The sequence below is a fragment of the Streptopelia decaocto genome, assembly GCF_964273445.1.
Source record: "Streptopelia decaocto genome assembly, chromosome: 9".
Classification (NCBI taxonomy): Eukaryota; Metazoa; Chordata; class Aves; order Columbiformes; family Columbidae; genus Streptopelia; species Streptopelia decaocto.
Genome location: NC_138664.1, coordinates 9,900,370 through 9,916,984, shown reverse-complemented (window position 1 = coordinate 9,916,984; position 16,615 = coordinate 9,900,370). Strand labels below are relative to the sequence as shown.

General features: G+C 46.8%; 1 protein-coding gene across 1 annotated transcript in view; it reads left to right on the top strand.

Moving 5' to 3' along the window:
- Window positions 1-1,338: 1,338 nt before the first annotated feature.
- Window positions 1,339-16,615, top strand: part of ADAMTS17 (ADAM metallopeptidase with thrombospondin type 1 motif 17) — a 179,318-nt gene continuing 164,041 nt past the window's right edge. The window contains exons 1-3 of the mRNA XM_082060557.1: window positions 1,339-1,471; window positions 2,145-2,509; window positions 11,163-11,328. Of these exons, the coding sequence (XP_081916683.1) occupies window positions 1,402-1,471; window positions 2,145-2,509; window positions 11,163-11,328 (601 nt within the window). The 5' untranslated portion in view covers window positions 1,339-1,401. The remainder of the gene's footprint in view (window positions 1,472-2,144; window positions 2,510-11,162; window positions 11,329-16,615) is intronic.

Sequence of the window (16,615 nt, the reverse complement as noted above, 5' to 3'; positions counted from 1 at the left end):
CGTTAACCTGCTCATCTCACTTACCAGTCCTTTTCCTAGATTCACGCAGCCCTGTTCTTAGCGCTACCCCAGCTGCCTGCCCTCGCAGGGATGAGCATCCAAATCGAATTCCCTTCCCTCGTGACTCAGAGCCATTACCACTGTCAGTACAACTCTGGACAATTCTTGTGTAACTGCTGCACAGAGATCTGCCAGAGTCATTCGCACTCTTTTATGGGTCTTCCTTCGAATTCTTCTACGATTTCAGTAACAAAGTTGCATATTTTTGCAGAAGTTTAAACTCCAGGAGGCTTCTCTGCTGGGCCACAGCAGTTTAAAGCTGCTAACATGTTGGGTCTTTAACGCTTTCCGTGACTCGGCCATGCCAGGAACACAGAACCCGATCCAAAGCCCACCGAACGCGGCGGAAATCTCTTTACTCTTGGAAATCAGTGTAGTGCTTTCAGCAGCCCCTGGACCAAGTTGACTTCTCCCGCCCCTGGGCAGCTGAGGACACGCAGGACATGGCCCAACCGTCAGGTAGAAAGGAGCTCTTGTGGCTGCAGGGTCTCAGCAAAAACAGGAATTGATGTAACTGGGTGAGGATGTGAATGTCCCCCACATGGAGTGATGAAGGGAGCTGGCAGGTGGTTTCCTCCTCTTCTTCCTCTCCCAAACTGTTCTTTTAACCACCTCGAAGAACACGAGCTCCTTGCTTTGAATTAGTGACCCCTCCTTCTCCACTACTCCAGAAATTAATCTTGTATCACCTGAGCTTTTTGCATTATGTTTCTTATTTTCTTCCAGGAGTGTGTAAGATCACCACCTAAAATCTTTGTGTGCTCATTTATTGCCAGCCTCATTTTCTCCTGGTTTCCTAGAGTCCTGGGATCAATATTTCAGATGGTGGTGGACAAGGCTGCAGAAATGAGAGAGCAGGTGAATTTTTCAAGAGCGCTTCTATATCAGCATCTAAATTGTTTTAACAATGAAGGACATGCAGAAAACGTGACAGAAGAAAGCTCTTCGTGTCTCTTGCGAGGGTGTTCCCAACGGCCCAACGGGCACCAGACCAGTTTCAGGACTGGGAGCACTGGAGGGGGGACACGACACCCGCGGGTCCTGGGGCAGGAGAGGGCGCCCCCTGCCGGCCGCCCCCACCCACGTGCACCCCCCTCCCCACTCAGCCCGCCCCTCCGCCCAGCGCCTTCAGCCCGCAGCCAATGGGGGAGCGCGGGGCGTGGCCCAGGGGGCACCCGCGCCAATGAGAGCGCGGGGCCGCGGGGAGGGGCGTGGCCGGGCGCCCACCACGCCGGGGCTGTCGGCGCCGATTACTTTTTCCGAGGGCGGGGAGGGCTCAGTCCGCCCGGGCTCCCGCCGCCGCCGCCTCCGCTCCGCGCTGGGCCCCGCCGCTGCCATAAAATGTTTGACGGCTGCCTCTTGCCTCTCGTGTTTCCCTGCCTGCTGCTTTGGGGACTGGACGCCGGCACAGGTAGCGCTACCCTCCCTTGGCTCCCCGCGCCGGCATCCCCTTCCCCGGCGGCGCTGACGCCCTGGCCCGCGGGGCCGGTGGGGCGGGCGGTGGGCGCCGGCCCCGGGCGGCAGCGGGTAGGCGCGGACCGCAGGGCATGCACCGGATCCCCTGCGTGGCGGCGGTCCCAGTCTGCAGGATGAATTGCTCCAGGCTTTTGTATTTTCTTTTCCTGTCCTCTCGCTGCTGCTGCTGTAACGTTTCATGTGGAAAGCTGCTGACTGTCCTTGGCTGCGGCTTCGGCTTGCTCTGCTTTTCCCCTTCTCCCTGCAGATTTTTATTGGGATTGGTGAAATGCGATGCTTGTGTCTGAGCTATATATTTCTTTTTTAATGATACAAGTAGCCTTAGCATTTGCTTTATTCCTCTCTTCTTTGCACATTTTTGTCTCTAATATATGTGCGTGTATATATATAGAGAGAGAAATAAATGGCTTTCCTCTGCTGGCTCCATTGTCTCTGCAGGCTGTTCACACTTTGCGGTGCATGAGACTCGAGTACAGGGCTGTCCTCGCCCCGGCAGGACGGGGTGTTCCCGCGGGGAGGTGGGGGGGACACCGGCGGGGCACGGAGCCCTGGGCCGCCCCGTCGGGCCGCGGGATCAGCGCCTGAGCCTCTCTCCTTCTCGCCTGCAGCTGGCGGAGCGGAGCTGGAAGTGGTGATCCCGGAGCGAGTGGCGCTGGAGAAGATCCACCTGCTGCCGCCCGCCGTGCGAGGGGATCGCGGCGGCCCCCGGCGCCGGCGGGCGCTGCCGCGGCAACGGGCGGCGGAGGAGGGGGCCCTGCTGCTCCGCCTGCCCGCCGCCGGCGCCGAGCTCTACCTGCACCTCCACCGCGACCTGCGCTTCCTCGCCCGGGGCTTCGTGGTGGAGCAGCGGCCCGGGCAGGCGCGGCGGGCGCCCGGCCCCCGGCGGCCCCCGGAGGAGCGGCTCTGCTTCTACACGGGACGCGTGCTGAACCGCAGCGACTCCTTCGCCTCCCTCAGCACCTGCGCCGGGCTGGTACTGCCCCCGACCCACCTCTCCTCAGCGCGGGCTGCCCTTCCGACCGCCCCCCTCCGGGCCGCGGGGAACCCCCCGCCGTCCCGGAGCGGCTTTTCCTGTCAGCCCCGGGGGCAGCCCGAGCCCCCACCCCGCGCCCGGCGAGGGCGGGAAGCGGCCGTTGGGCCAGGCCCGCACCTCACCTCAGTACCGTGCACCTCCTGCCCGCCCCCTCACCTCCCCCGGCCCCGGCGAGCATGGCCACTGTCCCCCTGCGGGTTTTCTGCCTTCTCGGGCTCTCTGCTGTGGGAGCTGCCTCAGCTTCACCCGTGTCTGGGAGGCCGAGACCTCAGCCGCAGCGTGGGTAGCCTGGGGTGCCATAGAGGAGCATCCTGGCTGATGGACGCTCCTCTTGTCACTATGCCCCTGCACTCTGGGTCCTGCTATGGGGGACTGGGTCGCAGTGCCAGCAGCACAGCCTGGGATAACACCCTCAGCTCTTCATCCAGCCCCTTCCACCTGCTCGTGTAATCGGTGCTGGTGTGTGAGGGTGTTCTGTGGGAGGTGTGGTGTAGAGACACCAGGTACTCTGGCATGGTCGGGAGGAACCATCCTGCTCAGGGTTGCTTTTCCCACCTCAAGTGTTAGGATTTCTCTGCCTGAGGCTATAGTGTTTTCAGGTTCTCTCTCACTGGGTTCTCCTCCGAGTGTCCTGATAAGAAGGGGTGATTTGTGTGGGATGGCCTTTTTGTTTATCAGTAGTGAAGACTTAGATACTTAAGACAATTGCTAGTGTGTAATTACTGGTGCTAGTGTAAAAGTACTTCAGAAAGTCACCGGGTTGTTAAGTATAGATTCCTAGTACATGGTCCAGGGAGGTGTGCTTAACTTCTCAGTATGGACCTGTTGATGGAGATTCAGTCTTAAACTTTGCGGTAAGAAGTACTTCATGTGTTCTACGCTTGAGGTTTGGGCCTTTGGTCCTGAACCATATGAGGGCGCTGTGCCTCAGGGCTAAAAAAAAAACTAATAAAGTGCCTCTGAGATGCTGAGTATTTGAGTGACACTGTAAATTGAGCTCTGTACAACTGAGGGCTTTCTCAGAGTTTAAAACTAATATCTCTAGTTCAAGCTTTAAATCACTAACAGCTCTTTTGTCACCAGGCACGTTTTGTTAACCCTGTTCATGAAGTGCTGGGCTTCCAAAGCTACCTGTTCTAGCAGAGCTGAAAAGCACAGACAAGCAGAGAAGGAACCTTTTTCAAAAGAGGAATGTAGTTGTAGGCACAGTATTAACTGCCTGAGATCAGGGAATGGAGGAGGGGGAGTGAAAAAGATTGGCAATATTCCCAGTAGAAAAGTTCGAAATGGAACAGGACTAGTTAGTCTTTGTTCATTACTCTGCAAATATGAGCTACGATATTGCAATATCTGTTTGTATCATGAATTCTAAACAATTACTTAGCTGACATAACTGACCTAGATGAGCTTGGCATCAAAATGTGATCACTGTCAAAGGTGCCCATTTGTGGATACTCCTTTCTGCTGAGAAGAATTCAAATTCAGGTGGTTCAGGTGATCCAAATTCAGGTGATCACCAGGAGCTGGAAAAGGGCTAAAAGCAGGTGTGTGATACACATGAGTGAGTTAAGGTTTATAACACCCTGGTGAACTGAAAACTAGAGAACAGAAAACTCAAGTATCTTAAGGGTGAACCTAAACTGAAGGTTAATGTCATTAACTTTTGAAATGGTTTCATTAAATTGATGCACATTGCTGGGTAGATATACCTTATTCTAGCTAAATGGACCTTTTTGCTTCTTAAGTCTATTCTTAAACATGAAACATGTCAGATTTTAGCCTGCTTTTAGTGTTTATGCAGCCTTTTGCAATGGCCACACTAAATGAGTGTACCTGCAGTGAGAGCTGTGCCATTTAATATTAAGATGTTTTCTGGGATCAGAGGAATTTGAGTTTTTCTCAAATTATCTAGGAAGTGTTGAATCTGCCACGAGTGGAACTGCCATCAGGAGACTCTAGAGCTCAAAATTTTTTTGCCTCCTAGTTCAGCAATTTGAAATACCAAGACCATCACTACAGTGGTTTGTGAATTTTCCCCTTGCTTCCTTAAGCCCTCTTTGCAGCAGAAAGAATGAAACTTTGTCCTCAGCAGCAGCGCGGCCGCACAGGTTGGGGTATGGACAGGGCCTGCAGGCTGGGATAGAAGAAAGACCTTGGTGGTGGAAACCTCGCAGGCTGTTGATCCTGGTATTTGCCTTCTAAGCATTGCTACTGCTGCAATGGGAGATTTCCTGAAAACTCCACTGTTGGACTCGAATCAGGTGATCAGGGCATCTCATTCAGAAAAGCTGGTTGCTGAGAAGCAGAGTGGGTAATAATACTGTATCCTGATCTCCAGCTGGCTCAGACGTTGTTGTAATCTTATTCCTCAACTATGCCATAAATCACACGAAAAGTGATATAAAATGATCAGGGCAAGTGGAGTTCTAATAAAAACAAAATCGCTGACACAGTGACATGAAACTGAGCTACCTGGTAATGATATCAGATTGCCAGTGTGGCATCTAAGGGTCGTGTTTTGGTTTTTAAACAGTGCTTGCAGATGCTGCTGCTATCCAGTATGTGATGTGCTGTAGTTTCCCGATACAACTTGCAACTTTTCAAGAAGGGTGGCTGTACTATTGCAGCTGTGTTAGGCTATAGCATGCTTAGGACTGCTGTACCTAAGGTCTCATCTGTGTAGTTAAAGTACTGTATGCAAGGATACTTCAGCACTCCTGTTCATCTTGGCAACCTGTTAACTGTGGCGTAGACAAGAGGTACTATGTTCCTGAAAAGCACCTTAACTTGGCAGGACTGCGTCCTGTCTGGGGAATGCAGTTGTGGCATGGGCAGAGTCCAACTGTTTACACAGGACTGAACTGCATTTTCCTGGTGCTGGGGAGATGCCGGCAGGAGCAAAGTTCTGCAGCTCGTCTGACCAGCGACAGCAGGCAGTACAGCGAATCGCCTGTCTTTTGGGAAGTTCTAGCTGTGTAAGGTCATGGTGCATGTTACCTTGAGTTGAATTGTGCAGTGGCAGTGGATTAAAGTCTCTGCTTCTGAGCTCAGTTCCTAGAGGATGTATGTTTGGTCTCTCCAGCAAGGAGATTCCAGTTTGCTCGATACATCTCTGGACTTCTCATCCACTGCTTTCAGGTGCAATTTCACAGTTATGTTTTGACTGTTGCTCTCTGCATGCTGCCCTTACCCTCTCTAGCAATGTTTGGCAGATCAGTGTTACCTTCTGTGGAGCTTTTTTGATTGAAGCCTGGAGAGCACAGTAGAGAAGGCCCTTTCAACACCGCATATTTGTACTGCAGTGAGTCCCAGCAGGGCTTACCAGTCGTGCGACCCAAGATAAGAGAGATAGGCAGGGTACTCTGCCTTTTGGAGAGGCTTATTCTCCAGCTGTACATTGCAGAGTGCTGCCTCAAGCTATCTGCAAATGTGGGATTCCCAAAGACTTCATTTGATATATTTTTTTTTTTACTGTTTTTTCACACTAGGGTCGCTTTCGGATGCTGAGGTACTGGACTGCTGTGCAGTGCGTTGGGCTGCAGTGTCTGTACCAGTACATCTGGTGTACCAAGTTGTACTAGTGTTACAAGTACTATTTGGATGCATGGCTTCTTCTAGGGTCTCTGGACTCCCATGGGTTTACAAGTGGGTGTAAGTGCCCATGCAGGAACTGGATGTCTCAGTGTGGTTTTGGATGTGATGTGGAAGGCCAGTCAGGGAAAAGAGAACTGAATAGGCTGGACTGCAGGCTCCAGGTAATGAGCAGTAACTCAAAGGACTCCTGATGAAATGGTAAATCATCTATATCCTTGTGAAGCAGAGGAAGAAGAATACAGAAGAAGTCACAGTCTGTTGGCTTTAAGCCTGACTCTGGTTATCAAGGGGAGAGTGGGTGATAAAGACATTTGGCATTTCCAAAGAGCACTTAACAGAACAGTTCGTCCTGTTTCTTAGGTACTTTAGGTTGGTGAATTGTCACTTTGGAGGTGTTTGCTGTACTTTATTGACTTTGGAGCAGAAGTCTGAAGCTCGGTGAGCTCAGTCCTTGTCTGGTGGTGTGTAACGGGGTGGTGCTGCCCTTCAGGTGATGCAGGAGCCTCTGCTGTTGTGAGGAGCAGGGCAGCACAGGCAAGCCAGGATCATAGCATGATACAATTTCCCCTGAGGAAACACATTCAGCTCTGCTGAATTCTCATGTCTGGGAGAGGAGCTGTCTGGCGTTCATCCATAGCTGGTCCACAAGCTGAAAAGTTAAACCTCTTAAAATTACAATGCTGGGATTTTTATTTTTTTCCCCCTTCCACTGTGGACAAAAGGGAGAGCATGTTGTGGTTTCCTTGTTTAGCAGACCTGGAGTCTGGGGCAGAGGAGCTATCAGGTATTCCTGGGTATTATCTGCTCTTGTGACTGTGTGTAAAGCTGAAGTGACTCTCGAGCAAGACCTAATTTAAAGCTCTTGTTTTAAATTTGCTTGAATTGCACTTGTAAACAACAACTAACCTAAAGCTGAAGCATGGTTATTGAGGACAGGGCTAAAAGCCAGTGAAGTTTATTAAACTGTATTTGTGTTGTATTTTTTTGTTCTTAACTTTAAATATTAACTTCCTTTTAACTTTAAGGAAATGGTTAAACTAAGATTTACAGTGTAGCAGTTGAGAAATTGAGAAGGGGATGGAATTTGTCAGATGTTTAGAACTGTTCTCTTTTCAGCATGTTCATATGTATGTAACTAATGAACACTAAGGAGCGAAAGAAAAATCTGTTAAAGATTCAGCATTTCACAGATCTTGTTCAAAGATGCTGTGAAAATAAAAAGGGCTGCAAAACCAGTCTAACTGCTGGAGAGTATTGATGTATGAGAAGGTCCAGAACCATGTGCAGAGAACATGGAAGGTTTGGATTCCTGTCCCGAGTTAACCCTCGAGCTGTTGTAGCACCATGAGAGCTACCAGGGGACAGAGACAGAACAGGGAAGCCCGCGAAGTGGGGCGATGTGGTTGCAAACGCTATTTGAGTGCCAACACTAACAGTCCTGTTGTAATTTCAGTGATACAGTGTGAGGACCTTCCTGCTTTCCCTGCTGTCATTTAGCCTGGGAAAAGCTCCAGTGGCAAGGAAGATAATGAGTAGAAGAGTGAACTACTGGTAGTACAAGAGTAGAGAGTGAGTAGATTGCTTGAGTGACCAATGTATTTATAAAACTCCGGATCAGAACATCGGAGAATATTTTGGTGGTTTAGAGAACAGAACCTCTTTTACTAGTGAGCAACGGGGAGCTGACATCTAAATTAAGGATATGAAATATCCTTAATATGAAAGGTGTAGCCACTGTTAAGCACAGTGCTGAGTGGGGCCATGGTGCTAAGTGTGGATTATTGTTTATTTTAATCAACTCTCCAGTTTGGTTGCCTGCTTTTTTGAGGCTGAAATCATCCCAGCCATTCCTGTCATCTGAGCTGCATGATCCTGTCAGCTGCATGGTCTTGTCCTACTAACTGTAAAACCCAGGTTAAATTAATAACACAGATGATGATGAACTTCTGTACCCATCTTAATTTTGGGGCTCCTGATGGCTCCTGTGTCTCGGGTGCTCCGGGATGGTGCGACTGGGCAGCAGCTGCTTTCCCAGGCACTGGGCGATACTGGGGCAGGTCCCGTTCGTATGGGCTCTCACAGCGAAGGACGAGAGGGAGCATCCCAGCTTTTGATACACATCTCCCCAGGCAAACAGGAATTGGGAGATCCAAAGCATCTTATTTAATTGGAATGATTTCCAGAGATGTAGGAAAAATAGCTCAGACAGTTATGTGGTCTTCTGTTTTACTTGTTTATCTTCAAAATCCAGCTTTTTGCACTCTCTGAACATCATACAGCCTAGAGAAGAAAAGCCATGAGTATTTGTCTAGTTCTGATATCTGGTATCTCATGCTGAGATTAGCGCAGTATAATATTTGGTAGTTGGAGGATTTGAGGAAGGCAACATGAGGAATGCATTTCTTATGGAAAAAGCAAAATAATGACCAGAGTATTCAAGTTACCGGGTCCAAAAGATCTCATCTGGGCCAACAGGTTTGAGGAGTCTTTAGAACCCAACTGGCAAGTTTGGGGAAAATTTCAACTCCCTAGGAGTACTTTACAGGCCTGATCCTGCAAATGCTTCCTACTCGAAACTCTATTTGGCTTGTCAGATTAAACTTGAGATTGCTTCTTAACCTATTCCAGGGTGAAGACACATGGCTCTTTCCCTCCATAGGTTTCACAATTCCAAAGCAAATGTGAAACATAAGTCCTTTCCAATGGTTTAAATTATTTTCACACTTGATGCCAGAAAGTTGGGATAATGTCGGGTGGTGATGAAACTGACTTCTTCTTACATATTTTTGGCACCAACAAAAATGGTTGGCAGCCTTTCAGGAGCTCTGGTGTGGCTTTTAGTACCATGGCACCAGATTTACAACTCCTCTTCTAAATAATTAAAACCTATATTAAAAAAAAGGGGGCTGGGGCTGCCTCCCAGCTGGAAGATTGGAACAAGGAGGGGAAGTAGTGGAGGGCATTGTAAAGGAGGCTGGAAGAATAAGTCACCAGAGCTTTTGCTGCCTCTGAAACAATTCTGACAAACCAAGTTCAGCTTGTAATTTAAATGAAGAGGCAGCCCCTTTGAAAACTCCAGGGCAGAGTGGGTCTTGTAAACCGGTGTGCATTCTGTAGGGCCAAGAAATAATGTCAATTTTTCTTTGTAAATGGGAGCCCTTCTGGGAGGTGTCAAGGCGTTTTATACTTAATAAGTGACCTTGCCCTTAGGTCGAGGTCTCTTTCGAAAGACCATCTCCTGTATCTTTTGAGGCAGGGGACTAATTGTTACCACCGTGCTTTGCAGCTGTGGCAAATAGAGACACTGATTTTTATTATGTTGTTTTTTTTTTTTTTTTTTTCCCAAGTGCACTTTTGAAATTAGCGACCCTTTTTGGGAGATCCTGGTTTGCCCTGAGAGCTCTTCACTTAGCACTGCTGTCAAAAGAGGAGAGCTCTCATTTCTGCTAGCAGAAAATTCCTCTTGCTGGAAACACTAGGCCAAAGGGATTTCCTGGGTGTACGTGAGGACTGAATTTGGCAGGGCGGTGTGGAAATGTACAATATACAGTATGGATGTAATGTATATTATAAATCATATTAGTACAGTCAGCTGTTGAATATATAGTATTCGCATGTACGTGCAGAGCATTTATTTGGATGGTTGCCTGGCTGGCACAGATTGCAGTGGGGAGGCAAAAAAAAAAGTCTGGTGTCTCTTTGTATGTATGGGATGGGTGTTATAGGCATGTGGCCTAGCAGGACCCCTTTGTAAGCTTGTCTACTGTATGCAGTTGTACCGTATGCAAAATCCGATGTCTCGTGGCAGGCCAGATGAAACCTTCTGTTGCAAGCAGGAGAGGTTGGCTCTGGCCTAGAAATTTCTCTCAAGAGGGTAGATGGCAAAGAGCTGTATTTCGAGAGTTTTAATTGCAATACAAATAATCTTTGGATTAGTATAATGAAAAGTAAGTAGGAAACCCGCAGTGTACATATTCACTTTCTCCAATGTGTTATAACCTCAGCATTGATTACTAAACCCAGAGGCTTTGTAAAGTTTTAAGGTGATCTCTTTGCTTTCACTCTGTCCTTTTTATGCCAGAAAAAGAGTGGAAAAGGCACAAAAGAACCTTACAAACTCGGGGTTGCAAGTGGAGGAGGGGTCTCCTGGGGTAGAAGCCGCCTTCCGAAGACGTTCTTGCCAGCCCTGGTGTAAGGTCTGGACTTGGTGCAAGGAAGGCAGAGGTTTAGTGCTCTGACCTGTAGCCTATGGAGTCTGCTGCTGTTTAGACGTGGTCTTTGCCTTTGTTATGTCACTTATTCCAGGGATGGTGGAAGATCTTGTAAGTGGGAAGGTACAACAGTCTGTTCCTGGTTTGACCCCTAAAACCCAACCCCTGACTTACAGGGGCAGCAGTGCTTGCTGTGTGGCCCTTCTTGTAGTCAAGAACAGGTATTTGGTTCCCATACAAAAAAGTGTGGGTGGCTCTGCAAGTCATAATTAGGACATCACTTCATTACACCCAGTGTTGTCTCTAAGAGTGACATTTGCAGCCAACCTTACCTCTTTGCTCTGCTGAGATGGTAAATGCCATTTATTAGCATTGCAATTCTAGCTGGCGATTAGAAAGGTGCTTATGTAAGGATTCCTGTTAATAGGATTTATTTGTCCTCACGTGAGCTGAGCATCTCACAGGACATAGATATTTGTGCTTCCAGCTAGAGTGGTGTGCCAGCTGGAGGCAGAATGGGAAGGAAAGGTGTTGACAAGAACCCTACATCTTTTTTTGAGCAAGTACAGCATCTTGTATGATGATGTTTTTAAATAGTGCCCAGTGATATAAAAAGTAGATGAAGTTCTTTAGTCCGTATTACGCAGGCCGAACACAATCATAATAACTTTTCATTTCCCTGCCTTGTAAATAACAACTGGAGTGAAATAGTCTTGGTTCAGACTGTGGTAGACAAGGTTAGGAGACCAAACTGTCTGATGAGGTTCTGTGTTCTCTTTTGTGGACAGGTTGGCTATATCCAGATTGGATCAGAGCAAATGCTAATACAACCAGTGAACACATCAGAGACCTCCTTTAGTGGAAAAGAACACTTCATCAGGCACAGGCGATCCACAAAATCAAGTCATCCCGTGAAGTCACGCATTCCTGATGAGCACTGCAAGGTTGTAGCAGGTGAGCATGAAGTGGCTCAAGAGAACAGCCATGAGTATGCAATTATGTTTTTAACTGTTGTTCTGCCATATATGTCTGTATTTTGTAATTCAAGTGTTCAGGCAGCTGAAGCTGGTGAGAAATGGTATGAGTTAATGAATCCTGTTGCTACTGCAGTCACATCACAAATATGAAAATTGTTAGGACATATGCTGTAGCATTCAATTGGTGAGAAGATAAACTTTATGATGGATCAGAGTAAACTTGTGCTTTAACCATGCAAGATGACCACTGCTCAGGAAGGTATTCACAACGTTTTTAGCAAAGTCCCAAGTTCTGAAACTAAAGTCCGTGGTGAGGGGTGCTCTTTTGCCTCATCTTTCCGCTGGAGTTGTGCCAAGTAGCGTGGGTAGAGTGGTGATCCTTACATTTCAGAATGCGGAAAGCGTCACTTCAGATCCTTTAATATAATTTAATTGGAAGTATCATCTGTGGAGTCCAGCTCCAGGGATCCAGCTCATAACAGGACGAAAAGATGTCTGGAGAGGGGAAGAGACGCACAGTTTCATTTGTAAAACAATCATCTACTTTCTTATTCATCTTCTCACACATCATAATTTTTACTTGTGTCTAGCAGAGCACACCATCCATAATAATGTATGTCAGGGTACATGGTCAACTGGGCAGACTTAATTTTGTTTTGTTTTTTATTGTTTCTGTATAGGCTGCATTTGAAACTGCCAGATGTAGTGAACAAGGTATTTTTTTTAACTAGGAACTTGATTTTGCTTTTTCTTTCTGGTGTTTGACTCTTCAGACAAGGTCTGGCTCTCGTGCTATAAGACTTTTTATTTCTTTGAGTGGCAACGTTTAAATTGTTTGCTTTAAGATTTTGTGAGAAACCTTCCCCTCCCCCCCCCTCCCTCTTGCCTTGTGTTAGAGGGAACGAGCTTATAGAGACAGCAAAGAAACTTTTAAGGTCTTTAGCTTTCCTTGGGGATCTGTGAACCCAGACTTGAGGTCTGAGAGTCCAAAATGTGGTAACAGCTCATACAGATATCCCTGGGCTAATGTTAATCTAGTCAGATTGGGTATTGAAGGAGCTAGAGCCGTGACAGCAGGGATGCTGTGTAGTTAGGTGGCAGAGTGCTTGAGCAGTTTTTGTCTGCCATCCTGCTACGCTGGCTGCAGACACAGTAGCAGCCGAAATGCAGGTGTGTCTCTTGTTTGTGAAGCTGTTCTGGCCCAAACAACCTCCCAAGCCATTTCTAGTGCTTTTCTCCTTAAATAGTTTAGCAATGTGAGGTATATTGTTTCACAGAATCACAGAGTGGTTGGGGTTGGAAGGGACCTCTGGAGATCATCTTGTCCAACCCACCTGCTAACACAGGGTCACCAGAGCAGATCGCACAGGAGCGTGTCCAGGTGGGTTTGAATGTCCCCAGAGAAGGAGACTCCACACCTGCTCTGGGCAGCCTCTTCCAGGGCTCTGGCACCTCCAAAATAAAGAAGTTTCTCCTCATGTTCAGATGGAACCTCCTGTGCTTCAGTCTGTGCCTGTTGCCCCTCATCCTGTCATTGGGCACCACTGAAAGGAGTCTGGTCCACCCACGCTTCAGATATTTATAAACATAGAAGAGGTCACTCTCAGCTTCTCTTCTCCAGGCTGAACAGACTCAGTGAGGTTTCTGTAGTATAACAAGGATTGGAAGATGAAACAGCTTCCTGAGAAATGGCAGTGATTTAGATTTTAGTTGTGTGTCTGGCAGTTAATAAACATTCTGTAATGCTCTGGATTCAGTTTCCAGTGTCATGCTGATACACCTTACCCATGTTAGGATCCTGGACTTAAATCCTGTGAGTCTCCATGGGTATGTGAGGTGCTGGTCAGGTGTTCCAAATCATCAGTCTTCAGTTGTGACCCAGTGTGACATTGTTAAAGTTGTTTCTTAAATTTAAAAAAAGTGATGATGTGGATCTGATTTTTAAGCCCCAGAGTCTGTATTGGAATGGGAAACTAATAGTAAGGAGATTCATTTTTTTGTTGATGGTCCTCCTGCCAATATCTTTCTCCTGTTCTTCACCTTCTTCCAGTCTAGGCACCACAGAAGGTCAGTGCTTTACCATAGTTCTGCACTTAAAAGTGTGTGCCTGTGAGCTGCTGGTGTTCTAATGCTTAGCAGCTGAAACCCTGAAAAGTTGCAGCTGTTTTGCACCCTTTTAATTTGGGTGGGTTTCCTTTGTTTGGTGTTAATAATAAACCAGCTGTTGATGTTATTATTTCCTTTAATTTTTCAAGAGAAAATAGCTAACTCTATTCACTGATTATATCCTGTCTTCTCCCATTTTTAAAGCCAAACAGTCAGATTGTCAGCTAGTATAAACTGATCCAGTTTTTGGCTTCTTTGGAGCAATTGAATTTTATACTTTCCGGAAATCTGTCTGGGTGGGTTGCTTAGAGGGTATTTTTTACGAACTCTGTGAAATCTCTTTAGGTTTCAGTATGTGCCTATATATTCTGTTCCTTTTATTCCTCTCCTGCCTCATTACCTCTCCATTATTCCAGCCTCTGCCTTCTACGACTGGGCTGCAGTGGGTTAGGACATCTGTGCCATCTTCTGCTGCATTCTCAAAGGGACAAATGGGAAACAGGACTGGCAGGTTTAATGGGTACAGGAGTGAGACCCACTGGTACAGGAACAGTGGTCAGGAACAAGTGCTGGTTTTGGACACAAAGGGACATGGCAGCAGCCAGAGGCACAAAATTTTTCCTTGTTGGGAACAGTGGTAGAAGGTCTGAAGGAACTGACTGAAACAGGCAACCATGAATTTAGTTTGCCTGTATCTCTTGGATTTTGTGTTTCACCAAGCCTGTTCACCAGCAGAGATGACCTGTGCTTGCTCATAAGATTGCCTCCTAGCTGGCGCTGCTTTTTGGTAAATCCTGTGGCCAGGAACTTTATTTGGTCAGGCGTGGAGTTGAAATCTTAGTAGTTCAGCAGGTTTATCGTTCTCATGGGTTCAGACTAAGCCAGTCTTCTTTTTGATTGTCTGTATATAAAGTCTTGGTTCTGGTTAGAGTTACAGATCCCCTATGTCTCTTTTTAGAGGAATCACCAGAATTCAGAACCACTCTGATTTCCCAGCCAAGTATGTAGGTGCTGCAGCACTGTATTCATAGAAAATGCATTATAAAATTCTTACACTGTGAAATAAGACGGCCATTAGTTGAAAACTGAACTGAACTAAAATCAGTCCAGGAAATTTGCCTCCTCCTTCTGACCTCCTGCCCAGGGCCAGGGTGCTGTGGGTCCCTAGCAGAACTGAAATTTCCTCCCTGAGAAGAGGGAAAGGAGACGGGGGAGGCACTGGGTAAATATACGGGATAAAAAATAGAAAGAGTGAGTGAGCACCAAGGTATCAGAACTGTGAAAATAAGACACTAAAAGGGGACACTAAAACATTTGTTCCCAGTAGCACCCACTGTTTCCTGAAGGCTTCTGGGGACCCACCACATGATGTTGTTCTCTGTTTTGTCCAAAAGGGAATGTGAAGAGATCCCAGAGTTGCTGGGACCCTCCCTGCAAGCTTTGTCCTCTTCACGTTGGCCCAGAGGTGACTGAGAGGCAGGTCCTGAGCTTGGGAGACCTCACGGCATGGGCTGGGGGGACCCTTAGTCTGACATGATGTAATAACATAATGATTGCACTTAACTCTGTGTCAGCAAAATTAATTACATAGAATCATAGTATGTCCTGAGTTGGAAGGGACCCACAAGGATCATTGGGTCCAAGTCCTGTCCCGTATCTGCTGGTTTCTAATCCATAGGCAGCCTGAGGAACTAGAATTCCCTACTGCAAGCAGAATTGTTGAAATTCTTCCTATTTGTTGGGCTAAGAGCACACATGAGCTGGTGGCCAGGCCACATGGCCTGAGCGTGTGTCCGAGTTCTGAGGCAGAGGGAGATTGATAGTCTGATGTAAAATTTATTTAAGGCAATGGATCTTGTGCTGTGACTGGATTTTTTTTTTTCCCTACCTGGTGCTGATTAAGGGGCTGATCTAGGACTGGATTTGGGGAGAGCGTGAGCTTCTCTGACTCTTGTATGATACCAGGATAGTGTTAGTCCTTCCCTCAGCATCTAGGTGAGGAAAATATGGGACTGTGCGATTCCCTGCCCCAGCATCACACAGGGGTTTGCAAAACAGCTGGGAACAGAATTCATATGCTTTGGATGCTGGTTCTTTGACCGCAGGCTGACTGTGCAAAAAAGGGAGCGAAGCACCCGGCTGCTGCACAGTGCAAACAGCCACCGCTTCAAGTAGCTGTGTCATAAAATAATGGAATTGCTCATGGGTTTTGCCACTTAAAGGCAGACTCCTGAATGCTTTTCATTGTTGCGGGAAAGAAATGTAAGTCATGGCTGTTAATAGGCTTAGCACCTTAATGACCTAATTGACTCCTGTCTGGTTTGGATTAACTTTTGTGTGCAAGGAGTTTAGAAACAAAAAAATTAATCCTCTCTGTCACACAAAAGGTCCATTCCTAATGAAATTGTGTGAAAATGATGATCTAGGGGCATGCTTCCAGAGTCTCTCCTGGGAAAAGGCCTCTTTACTATGGCACCAACATTGGCAGAGTGAAGGACTCAGATTTGTACTAGAGGGTTTTTTCACTGGCTTATGATTTGGCTCACCCAAGCTAAAACTTGGCAGGAAAGAATGGAGGTTGGAATTATTCACATGCTAGACATTTAACATACATGTCCTGTATTGTGGAACAACATAGACAGAAAAGTGCATGTTTGTGTAAACACAATATAAAACAAGTATTTTTTCAAAGCTACAGAATTGCCATGCTTGGGTGTTTTCCAGTCCTTTGCTATTCTTGTGTTTTCTGAACAGACAAGAATGACTTCTAAAGAAATTTTCTTCTCAAAATTTTGTAATTCAGCAGTACCCGGGCTTCAAATACAATACAAAGCATTAGATGCTGAGTTTTTAATGTTATTTATTGATCATGTCATAAGAATTCAAACAATTGTGATGGTGATGTAATGACTTGTGTGAGTGTTTGTAGGGGGAGGAAGAAAACATTTTAAGAAAGCAAAATGAACTTACTCAGAAGTGTCAGTGCTACTGAGGGGATAGAGAGCACAGGGTATTTATTTTGCTTGTGTTTCACCCAGGAATCTGGTACTTTCCTTGCAGACTCTAGCCATGGGAGAGGGAAACTGAGCTGAACAGATCCTAAAAGTCTGGTTTGATAAGTGGTTGTTAAAATCTCTAAAACAACTCCTTTAGTCTAA